Genomic DNA, 13,165 nt, shown 5'->3' on the forward strand with positions numbered 1-13,165 from the left:
TGTCATAATCCAGACGAAGTAGTCGCTGTTCCACTGTTGTTACCTCCCCTTCCATTAGCCTATGTATGTTCCATGTAAACTCCATGCTATGATCACAAAGGGTCACCTTAAAGGCGTTCCACTCCATGGAGGGTGTATCCACGGAACCCTCATTATGTTCAAAGTAATCAACTATTGTTTGCTCAACTGACTCTCGGAACGTGTGGTCCTCAAGTGCCGCCGGTTGTAGCTGCCATGTGGGTACTGGCGCGGGATCAGGGTTCCAGTCCAGTTGAAGCTACTGAGGATTGTGATCCGAGTGCATAGGGCCCAGATAGTCGGTTTGTGTTACATATTGTGCCAGGTTGGTGGTGCAGAGTAGTCTGTTGATATGTAAGTGCAGTCCGTGTGGGGCTGAATAAAAGGAATAAACTCTGGTAGAGATATTACGTGTGAGCCCAAAGTCAAGTAGGCCCCAGGAGTGAGCATTGAATTTTGATGATGTACGGGATAGAGGGGAAAAGGAGCAATACATCGCCACATCTAACACTATTGAAGGTTCGCCCTGCCCCAAAATCCAAGGTATGCCCCCTAACGAGATAGCATTCCTGATAGTTATTTTAAAAAGGAAGTTTGGTCAGTGCTTGAAGCATAGATGCTGCCAATGAGTACATGGGAGGCGTTTAATTGGCACTTCACGAAGACATGTCTGCCCTCTAAGTCTGTTACCATGTCCTCTACCGCGAACAGGACCCCGGCACAAATCCATATCAGGGCCCTGCGAGCGTAGGAAGGGTACTTAGTGGAATAAATCTGGCCGCATCAGCACCGTCTAAGCCTGTTAGTTCCTGAGGTTGTCAGGTGCGATTCTTGCAGCAGAGCGATGTGGATGGCATGCCGCCGGAGATTGGAGCATATTGCATAGCAGCTACTGGGGGTGTGAACACTGCACACATTCCAGGTCAGTACTTTAGTGGGAGTCATGATACCATATCTTGTTAGGCCAGGACACCTCAATGGAAGGCATTGAGGGAGACAAGATAGGAGTAACAGATGTGTGAGCTATGTGGAAATCTGCAAGTTTGGTTTGTGTGCAGTGCAGCAATAAGGAACATACAAGGGAGAAAACAAAACATGCAAACATTAACATGTTGAATACCAAGAGGGCATAGCATAATAACCAGTGACCGACCGGACCTATTAAAGGGATAACATTAAGGGGGAAAGAAAAAGGTGGCTGCGAGGACTTTAGTCTCAGTTGATGTAGTACGTGCTCCGGAGGACCAACCTGGTTGTCTTAGGTGAGTTCTGACGGTTCCTCATCCACCTAGACGTGTCTGGTACGTTTGGATTCAGTCGTTATCAAAAGTGTACAGAGATAGTCACATACCTGATGATCGCGTGTCCTTGCCAATGAAGAAGTGAATGAGTTATTGTCTGGTTGTCAGTAAACATCTGTATAAAAGAGCTAGGTGGGACCTAACTGCATGTGGTGGGCAGTGTCTGCTGTTTGTGGGGTGACAATTGTGGTCTCTCCAGTTCTGAAGTGGAGCAGTGGCAGCAGCCTCCTTCAGTGCCCGGTGGTGCTCTGCAAACTTTTGTTCAAGATCTGGGGCAGCCTGTGAGGAGCATTGTGTTTTCTGGCAGGTTCTGTGTCACCCATGTTGTTGTTTTGGGGTAGAGGGTTTTTGTCCATCAAGGACAGTTTTCTCTAGGCATTTCCAAGTATCTTCTAGGGAAATGCCGGGAACAACAGTGAGTATTAGAGATCTAGCTCACAGAGCCTGCGCTTGACGACGAGAAAAGAACCCTGCTGTATCTGTACCGTAAGTGTGTAGTCCGGAAAGAAAATTATTTTGGCATTGTCAAAGCGCACCTCAGAAAGCAGCCATGTTTCCCATAGTACCGCATCTCGATCTCGAAAGTGCAAAAATCGAATCACCATGGAGCAAGGGTTTGATCCAGGCAGAGGTCCTCGTGTTGGGACCCAATGGGCTTTCTCAATGGAGAAGTAGTGTGATAAGGCTTCCGCTGGGAGCAGTCCACGCAGGCCGGATTCTAGAAAATGCCATTGCATGACGTCCCTCAACTCCTCTTGGGAAACCAACCACACGGACATTGTTCCTGTGGGATCTCCCCTCTGCATCTTTGACATGCATTTCCAGGATGCGCACTTGATCTGAGAGAGTTTGTAATGAGGAGGTCATGGTTTAAACTATTGGTTTTAGTGTGTCGATTGCTTGGTCAGTCGCTGTTACTTTGGTTGCAAGCTTCCTGTGGTCTGCACGTAGTAAGCTGAGATCTGACACTACTGTGTTAATTTTGTATTTTAATTAGGATCTGGACTGTTCAGTTGCTATCAGTACAGCGTCCAATTTGTCTTCCAATGATGCAATGTGTGCATGTTGCTCCTGTGTGCCCAGTGCCGATGCTGACGTTGAGGGTGTGGCAAGGTTATGAGATGTCGCCTGGTGGTCAGTTGTCCTTGTCCTTCCCATCCTGGTTACCGCAGCTGTGTCACGGAGTAGAGAAAGAATACCAGGACCCGCTTGATGGTGGCCATGTGGTAAGGTGCACTACAGCATGAGCAACATGTTGTACTATCAACGCATACAATTGTAAGTTGGCTCAATAGCATTCAGAGATCAACCTCTTCCGAGTTCCATCCAATATGGCATGCAGCATGTGTCAGGGGGTTAGCCCATTTCAGCCACTGGATAACTTCAAGTTTACTCTTTCACAAGAAAAAGATTGCACACAAGATAGTTCTCTTGAGGGCTTTGCCTCAACTTTGGTGTTGCCTTTGTGTTCGGAGCCTAGTGAGATAGCACGATGCTTTCTACTAGCATGCCATGTCGATCGCAGAGGACATTCCAGCTTTATCAGATCCAGTCTCCTCCTGCTGCTGTTGTAAATTCCTCTTGGAGTGGCCTTTTTATCTGACTTCTGCTATTTCACAACATACAAATTGTGCCCATTTGAAACTGTTCTTCATGAATTTGTCATTTATCTTATAGTCTACACGCAAGAAATGCATTTCTAACTCCACTCCTGTCCTGTATGTCATGCTGGTATGTATTTTAATTGAGGACGGAGTTATATTTGTAAACCAATTTAGTCTGTATGTTCTGCTTGTATGGCCTTCTACTTTGCTTCCAGTTTAGTCTGTATGTTCTGCTTGTATGACTTTCTAGATTCCTTCCTGTGCTCTTGTACTTTGTGCTTATACAAAAATTTTACTTTTATGTTACTAATTTTTCGCTTTGCTGTTTATTCCATTTCTATCTATCCGTCTGTCTATCTATATATCTATCTCTTTATCTATCTTTGCAACCCTTTCTGTCTGTCTACCTAGCTGCCTGTCGGTCTATCTTTCTAATTGTCTTTCTACCTGTCTATTAAACCGCTTATCCATCTTTCTATCTACCTGTCTGTATACCTGCCTATCTGCTTGTCTGTCTATCTACCTGGCTATCCATCGTTTTCTATCTATCTATCTATCTATCTATCTATCTATCTATCTATCTATCTATCTGTCTATGTATCAGGATGGTTACCTATCTATCTAGCTGGCGTCAACCTGTCTATCTGGCTGGCTACCTATCAGCCTCGCTTTCTGTCTGTTTGTCTATCTATTTATACAACCCTCTGAATCTGCGTGTGAAAGCCATCATTTTTACATATCTTTTCAGTGCTTCTTACCAAGTTGTAATTATGATCGACAAAAACATTACAAAAAAGCATTAGCAAACAGGATGGCAGCCAATGCAGTACAATTGGCCTTTTTAGGTCTGGTGTTATCCAAGACATTATGATTTTACTAAAAGTATATGTATAACATAGTTATAGGACTCTTCAGCCAGACTTCATCCACTAATCTGTTTTTAAGCTGTTCACATTTTCCTTCCTCCCAATGCAGCATGTATTATGGGGCACCCCCCTTCAGTCATTGGCTTACTTCAGTGTACGTTACGGAATGCTACCCTTTCACGAAGAGCACATCCACGCACAAAATAGTTCTCCTCAATGCCAAGGACTACTAAAATATTTTGTGCTTTTTGTAGACCGAAAAATATGCTGGAAAATTGCTATAGATTTATCACTGCAGCCATGTTTAGAGTGGTTCCTCTTATTTAAGATTTTGATGAAAATTTCTGCTGACATTTTATTTTCCTTCATTATGGTTATAATTCATATCATGAGCACTAAGCTAGGATTTTGAATTTAATACATATGTAAAATGTATCCCTTATGTTCTGTTGTTATTGAGTGTGTAGCTCTCTAATGAAAGAGGGTTTGGGGATTCCACCAACTATCTCTGTAATGTCTCCTAGAATTGATCCTTACCTGAAACACATCTCACTCAAATAATGTTGAGTGGGTTGAGAAGTGGTTGCAGTAAATATAGTTTTCTTATTCAGATTGACACATTGACTAAGTCCTAGGTGCTGGGGGTCTAGAAAACCTATTTCTGTGTATCTAGAAAACATATCAAGCCGACTCCTCTACTCAGACTTGCTTCTATAAGGACCACATGATGGTGAACAGGGTGGAACTTGGGGCTGAAAATTATAACAGTGCAACTCGGGGAGAGCTAGTGAGCTAAGATTTGTTCATTCTTTTGTGAGGAAGCTCCACTTTTGCATTTGAGACAAGTGTACTTACTACATACCCTCTGACCTGTGAATTACAGAAGTACCACATTTAATTAACAGATTTACTAGAAAATTGCAGTTGTCGAGATGCTTCTCGTTTTGGGAGCCACATCTTTTAGACTGTAATAGATATGGAATTGCAGTGGGTGTAGCTCCGATCTTTTATAATTCATAAATGTGGAAATATGGAGATTTCTAACAACATGATCTGAGAATTTGTATTTTTAAGGCAGAATTGTTTACAAAATATATTTGTGTAAGCTACATTTCAAGTTGTTAGTTTTCTTTGATTCTTGCTTTGATTTATCATTTGTTTTAATTTCTAGGGCTGTGACAAGCAGTTCTTCAACTCATCAGTTCAGTTTAAAAACATGGATCTGCTGCTTGACTACATAAATGAGCATGCTGAGGAGTACGGTGTGACAGTGCAGTATGCCACCCTCAGTGACTACTTTTTGGCACTTTCTAGAGAAAACCTCACTTGGGATGTACGGAATGATCAAGATTTTCTTCCATATTCCACAGGTATGTAGACTGATTGCTTAATGTCCTGGAAAATTTCTGTACACTGGACATCATGAACTCCACAGTAACGCATGCCTGTGCTTTATGATGCTTTTTTACATTCTCAGCAGATACACTAATATCTATGAATGTTCTGCTCTTTATCCATTCATGTGACATGTCAGATTAAAGCCATTCTCTAGTTTGTCAAGAGCAGCTGATGACTATGTAAATGCCTTTACGTACAGTAACAAAATGTTACTTTGTTAAAAGAAAAAAAACTAAACATTCACAAAAAAATTCAAAGATTTAAGTAACGTTTTAGTTCGGTGAAATGTTCAGTAACAACATAATGTTTTAAACTAAAAAAAACACAGAACTTCACCAGTTATAGTTATCTCAAGTAACTATAACTTGTGCTCTAAGGTAACAATTACTCGCGCCCTCTCCATGCACGGCTAATTACCCCACATATTACATCACTCATTACATCTTTCATGACATCATTGATAATATCACAGCAACATTGGCATTCCAATTATTCATGAGAAAACTGTGCATGGCGGGGTGCAAGTTATAGTTACCTTAGGGCACAAGTTTTTGTTACTTGCGATAACTATAACTGGTGAATTTCTGTGTTTTTTGGGGTTTAAAATGTTAGGTTACTGAACATTTCACCTAACTATAATGTTACATTAAAGTTTTGTTTTTTTCTCAGTGAGTAACTATGAAATATATATATATATATATATATATATATATATATATATATGTATATATATATATATATACATATACGCACACAGAACAATAACAACATATTGTAAATGTCAGATAACATGCTGAGATAAAGTGAATCAATCCTGAATATGCAAAGCATATAGCACATTTGATATTAGGTATTCTAATATTTAACTCCTCTTCTATATTCAGACCTCTAGGAACCTTAGTTTCTAGCGCAATAATATACTTGCAGTCCAGTCATCCTGGTAACAACTCATAATTGTTATATCTCTTATTTAATAAAATACTGGCAATGGCAAAAAACCTTATAATGTCTCTTTTTCTCTCTTGCATGTCATTGAAGTGAACAGCAACTCAGTAGTGGATATTGTTTTGATTGATGGCAGACATTTGTTCCAACACTGTTTGTTTTTTTACCTGATGCATGGTACTCCCAATGTATTGCTTATTGCATGGACAAACTAGACATAAACAAAATAATCCAAATTACATGTTATTAATTTAAGAATACATTTAGGCTTATCCAAGTATGGTATCATATAGGTGTTGGTATTAGTGCTATTAAATTTGTCATACTTCAACCTGCAAAGCAGGAAATGGTATTCTTTGTTTGTGAGTACCTTAAAATGTGTTAGCCTGTAAGTACTCCCATATCTTTCTTTGTCCCATTTACATCCTGTAAAGGGGAGGAGGTAAACACTGCTCCAAGGCAAGAGTAAATGCTTTTGCAGGTAAAAATGATTAGGGATATCACCAAAATTGGAGTTTCACCATGGAGAGGAAAATATTTTCTACAGAAAAATAGCAACTGCAACTGTTGATACTTATGTTTAATTGTACAACATGTACACTTAAGGACATATAAAATGTTATTGTTGTGAGTGCTTCTTGAACGCTAAATCATTCAAGGAGGTAATTGAAGCCACAGTCCACGAACTGGAATGATGGACTTACAAAATCAAATAATTTAGACAGCAATTCTTTGGAAGAAAATACTTTAGATTACTTGATGACAATAACCTTGTAGGAGGAATAAAATCAAGGTAATCCCCTCTTGGAAATAGCAGGCTTTGCAGCATAAAGTTAGTATTTGAACGTAAATCAAACTTAATTTGGTGTTATATTAAATAAAATGTGTGTTATACTAGGTTTAGCAAAACTTTAGAGCTTCAGCTGCTTGATCTTCTGTGTTCCCTTCAAGAGCCTTTTCAGGCATGGACTGGATTCTATGCATCGCGCAACGTGCTAAAGGGAGTCGCACGAAGAGCAAGCGCACTTCTGTATGCAGGAGAGTCGGCATTTGCGCAGCACCTTCTGAAGTACCCATCGGGTTCTTTGTGCAAAATGTGGGCACTAGAGCAGCTCCGCAACCTTCGCTGGCAAGTCTCAGAGGTGATGTATTACGTTTGCTCAACCTAATTGTTAATTGTTTGTATAAGAGCAGGTGAAAGTTTATGGTTCTGCATAGTTGTGACTTTAAGAGAGGCTGTAACCGTGACGCCTGGTCCTAATGGATTAGTGGGCAAATACATCCAGTGCAGGGATCTGTGGTTGATCTCAGTGTCTCAAGTTCAAATCCTAGCATGTTCCAGTCTATTTCTTATGTTGTTGATTAAATTAACATCATTGTGATCGTTAACAATAAACAGCTGTTCTTGTTTGATAGGATGTTTTTTGCTAAGTAGAATGTCTGATACCCAAGTGTTTAATTTGTAAGTGAATAAATAAATTAGTGCGGTTGCTTAAAATTTTGCTTATGAGGCTGCTGCCCACTTCCCCCACTGGGAATGTCCATCTCTGCCGAAGTGGATAAGCCTGTGCTCTTCGAAGAAAATTCTAAGTTTTCTCCTCCTGGGAATCTTTAAAAAAAATGGAGACAACCAATGCCTTTTACCACCTAATGTTTACTTACATTTGCTAAAACCAATAAGCTTTGTAAGCTCATTATGAAAATGCATTCATGAAATACTTCAGCACTTACGAGGTCCACATTGAGGGGGGCTTAAGGCAATTCGTTACTAAAGGTAAAACCTTCTGCATCATGAAAACTCTCAAAAATACCCTTCTTATGCTAAACAGCACTATGCTTGGCCTAAAAGCCAAATGCAACAGTAACTAATGGCTAATACTCTTAAGCACATTGTTGTGAGATCCTTCTGCATTCGGACCCACCTACAGCACTACAAGACCATGCCAATCATAGTGGTGAACTAGATACAAAATGTGTCAATGTTTAGTAAGTTGAAATTAGGACCATGGAGCTCTGCATTATCACTGTGCCCTTTTTGAAATAGGAAACCACAAGCCATAGGTTGCTCAAAGCAGCAGATTTGATCAGTGGGACAGAATCAATTTCTATTGAATTTTATTTGCAAATGATCCTGTTCAGATTGTTCCTGGAATCCACAAGGAAACGTCTAGCCGGCTAGCTTCTGGAAGAGGATCAGTCCTGTGGAATGTTGGATCTTCCAGTGAGTTTTTTATTGCCTCAGTCACTGGAGGAAGTAGGGCTTGCTTAACCAGGCCTCGGGCGATCAAGCCTTTTGCATACATGTACTTCTTGGTCTTCTTTCCAAAATGTATTTTATGTGCAACTCTACTTCTGTCCGCAGCTGTGCGGTCCCATTGTCGCGCAGACTACGGAACCATATAGTTGCTGGGCGTTACGCTAGGAACCCAGCGCGGTTGTCAGTTACATTGAATACAGACAACCAGTGTTTTGTATTAAACAACTTTCTCAGGTCTGCAGAGTTATAATGAGAGCACAAGTTACATTCCATATTATTAGCATGAGACAAGAATTTTGTGTAGGAGAAATTATTTCATATAGAGAGGAAAACGGTGAATGTCCTGGGAATGTTAGTTTATGACAATAAAGATCCCATCAGTTAAGTGTTTCATAACGTGTGATGACAAAAGATTAAAGTAAAGGGGGAGAAACGATTCATCAATGCCCTCTACAATTTTGCAAGGTGACCGAGAAGGTGTAGAGATACCCGCCAATTAATTAAGTAGTTTAATTAACTGGTGACGACTATATTCTGGAAAAAGTAGGGAAATAGGAAGACATTGGTGATGCATCCCTGAGAGTAAACTACAAGTATGGATATGTTGTGTGGTGATGGAGTAACCTGAAAAATTGTTTTATTAACAAAATGTTGCAGTATGCGGCAAGTACAGTATGAACACAAAATGAGTGAAGGGAACATACCAGATAATTAGTGTTCGGTCTTGAAAAAGAGTGTATTGAACAAGATGTTGTATGGTAGTAAGTTAATCATCTATGTCGGTACTGGCTAGTTGGAATGCGCTGAGTCTACAGACATGAAATGGACGGAGAACAAGGTTTAAAACTAAAGAAGTGAAGTGTAGTGGATAAGCCCATATCAATAGGCAGCTGCTAACCAAGTTATGTGGTGGCTAAAGCAAGCAAAAATAAATGAGTAGGATGTATTCACATCTGTCTAGTATTTGGTGAGTGCTAACTGAACAATACACTGTCTAATGATAGGCTAGCCCAGTTGAAAAGAAGGAACAGAGATTAAAAAAGCATTGGCAAAGCTAATAGGTCAGGCTCTGGCTGCCAACCTTCTGGTAATTCTTGTCTTGTTTTGTCATGGTTTTTGAAAAACTTTATATTTCGGGCCCTCAACAATCTGGAAAAAAACCTTTTGCTACAGGAAATATGGTTTTGTGACCTCAGAACAACACACACATATTACACTGACACTGACACTGAAGGGGAACTACTTAAAAATTCAAACAGTCTGTCACTGGTTGAAAGCCTCTTGCAAGAAGGAAAGAAGAAAGGAAGGGAAGTGAAAGTAAAAAAAGAAGGGCAATGAGAGAAAGAAAGAAGGAAGAAAAGGCAAGAAAGACAAGGAAAGAAAGAAATAAGGAGAAGGTAAGATAGAGAGAGGGAAAGAAGGAAAAAGGGATAAAAGCAAACAGGAGTGAAAGATGGTGAAAGAAAGAGAAAAAGAAGGAAAGAGAAAGAACAAGAATGAAAGACAACTGGAGAAAAGGGGGAAGAAGTAAAAAAACTACAAGAAAGAAAAAAGGCAAGAAAAAGAAAAAAGATAGAAAATCAGAGATAAAGAAAAAAGTAAAAAGAGAATAACTTAATACAGAACAGTTTCAAATGAACACAATCTGGTATGCTGTGAAATAGCAACAGTCAGAAAAGCAAAACGCTCCAAAAGGAATTTACAACAGCAGGAGATGGGATCTGAAAAATATGGAATGTGCATCAGAAGCATCCGACTATCAGTGCAGGCTCTAAACACAAAGACAACACTAAAGTGTAATTATAAAGTAACAACACTGCCACCGAGGGGAACTAACTTGTGTGCGGATGTGCTCCTTGTGGGAGAGAAAAATGCTGTCACTCAGTATGAAGTTAGCCAGCGGCCTAAGTAGGCTGACTCACTGCCCCATCAATTCATAAGCTTTATTTCAGCAATGTCCCATAAAAGCAAGATAAAATCTCATTAAACATGCAATCAAGCACATAAATAATATGTAATAACACAATAACATCCAACAAATACATAATAAAAACAGATGCAGAATCGGTGCACACAAACGTCCTCTGTCGTAATAAAACAACATTTTAAAGGCATGTACTACCTAACACCTGTTGCGTTAAATTCCAGATGGCTACCCTCTATTTACACACCCTTTGTCTGATCCTCCATATATGTAGCATAAAGCTAAAAACAGCAAAAACGTGGGCTACTTGGTGTTCTCTAACACCGAAAAGCCAGCCAGCAGGGACTATCCACTTTCTCCTTCTCTTTAGATATGCCGGACAGAAAAACAAAATACCCTTCTGTTTCCTTTTCAGCACCACAGGAGGGACAAGCACTCCTGTGTGTGGACGTCCTACTTACCCATTTGGCAGTAAAAGTTGCAATCGGTAATGTACTGTATCTAAACTGCAAATACAGCTTTCTTGCTAGGGGTGTGGTTCGATTTCATCTAAAAAGTGTTCTAATTTAAAATCGTCTTTCAGCTGAAGAAAGTGATCAGTCAGGGTACCATGGGTAGAAAGAGCCAAGATTTCACTGGGTTTGTACAGCCAACACCTCCCTTTTCAGAGTGGATGTACCAGGCTCGGAATCTGCCTCCAGATTGGTCCACAGGTCTAAACATCCCATCTTTATCAAATTATCTCTGATGTACCTGATCCAGGGGATACCACTGAAACCTAAGGTACCAAGGACTTATTTAAGCCCATCGCATTAAGTATGTAAGTCAGGGGTAGCCCAGATACACCTCCTATAAAGGATTGGCCTAATACCCTCCCCATCCATAATTGGCTTAAGTGCCACATCAAGCCTAAGCGGTAGCAATGGAGTAATAGTTGGGCTACTAGTTGGGAGCCCTAATAGTTGGCATAGGAATTGGTTCTCAGTAGCCTGCAATTTAGTCACGTTCTTGCGCCCCCAGAGTTCAGCCCCATAAAGGGCTACTCCCAAAGGTTGCTGCTTATAAATTTGGACTGTAGTGGAAATTGGACGGAATTGGGAGCTTCCTTGTGCTCTGAGTAATGCCCCAATGGATTTCATTAATTTGAGCTTACGTTTTTTTATATGGCTACACCAATCTAGATGTTCCTCTGAGAGTCAATCCACGGTAGGCAAAAGTATGTACACGTTCCAAGGAGACCCCAGTAAGGTTAGGATTGGGTCTGGTAGAATTACAGTGATTTAAAACCATATACTTCGTTTTAGCCACATTAATCTCTAGTCCCCTCTGACAACAAAAACTCTCAAAATGGCACAGGATTTTCTGAAGGCCCATGGGTGATTTCGATATTAAAAGGGTATCATCCACAGAAATTAAAGCCGGGGTCTTAATGCTGGCCAGGCAAGGGGCATCCCCATCACAATGATTCAGGAAAAAAATCAGATCATTAACATACAGTGTAAAGAGGCTTGGGGCATGGACGCAGCCCTGCCTTACACCTCGATCCACAGAGAAAGGGTCCATCATCTTGCCTGTTGGATCACAATGCACTTGGGGAGAGTTGTCCCTATGAAGCCTTATTATAATGGCCAGCAGGTCGTTAGGAATTCCCATATCAGCCAATACCTGCCATAACCTTGATCTGGGTACTAGGTCAGACATGGGCACAGGTCAACATGCCCCATTGTAGCAAGGTGGTGGCAGTAGACAAAAGAAGGAACTTCTCTTCACAAATCCAGAATAAGTTTAAGTTGTAACTTTATTATTGAATCCACGACTGTCATCAACACCCTCTGAGGTCCAGAGCCAAAACCAACTGTCCACCCACAAAGCTCCAGAACCCGAGGGCGCTGACATCACATGGAACATAGAACTTATTGATGTCACATGGAACATAGAACTTATAAATACAAAAGAACTAAAAGAGGCAAGCCATAAGAATAACAGCATAACATGTTATACTAATAATAATATAAAACAAATGTCAGTATAGGCACATTTTACATCATCTTCCCCTTTTACAACAACAAACAAAATAAGGAAGTAATATATTACCACTAAACTATTTCAACACAAAATCATTAAACCTGGAAGGCATCTTAATAACTCTATTACTGCGAGTACACATGGAACTTGATGTGTTAGGAATATTCCTGCTGCATGCAACATTGTTAGGCAAAACGATCTCATCCTGGATTGGTTGTATTTCTAGCTCATTCTCACATGTGATAATCGGTGCATTAGTTTGTAGTCCGTTTCTATTATTTCCCACCTGACTTGACTCGGTTAAACATGTATGAGAGGACTTTGGAACCTCGTCAAACCAGGAATGACCTGAGAAGTCTATCTGTCTGTTAGCATAGACTTCGTTAAAAATTTCTGCTTGCCTGACAGAAATAGGGATAACACAATTTCTGTTCCACCACCCTCTCCCGTCCAATAAAACAGATGCTTTTGTTACTCTCATTACTTTGACTGGTAGCGAATATTTTGATTCTCCTTTAGAGACCCTCTGAGGTTTTTTAATTAACACCCAATCATTAACATTTAATCTAGTTTCTTTAACCTTGTTCCTGAAGTCATAGTAATGTTTTTGGCTCATTTGTTTCTTTAAAACTCGGCTCCTTAATTCATTCAATGTTATATCACTTTTACCTAATTTGTCTGATAAGGAGTCAGCCATCCACACTGGCACAAGCTTAGATCTCGATTCTCTCCCTCTAAGAAGAGCAAAAGGAGAAACTCCTGTGGTGGAATGTGGTGTATTCAAATAGGCCCAAATTTTCTCTTTGAGAAAGTCATGAACGTTATAA

At 40.2% G+C, this 13,165-nt stretch overlaps 1 protein-coding gene across 1 annotated transcript in view; it reads left to right on the top strand.

The window, feature by feature from the left end:
* MAN2B2 (mannosidase alpha class 2B member 2) overlaps positions 1-13,165 on the top strand; it is a 369,901-nt gene that overhangs the window by 139,925 nt on the left and 216,811 nt on the right. The window contains exons 7-8 of the mRNA XM_069203167.1: positions 4,961-5,159; positions 7,084-7,274. Of these exons, the coding sequence (XP_069059268.1) occupies positions 4,961-5,159; positions 7,084-7,274 (390 nt within the window). The remainder of the gene's footprint in view (positions 1-4,960; positions 5,160-7,083; positions 7,275-13,165) is intronic.

Source organism: Pleurodeles waltl, chromosome 1_2 (genome assembly GCF_031143425.1).
Source record: "Pleurodeles waltl isolate 20211129_DDA chromosome 1_2, aPleWal1.hap1.20221129, whole genome shotgun sequence".
Classification (NCBI taxonomy): Eukaryota; Metazoa; Chordata; class Amphibia; order Caudata; family Salamandridae; genus Pleurodeles; species Pleurodeles waltl.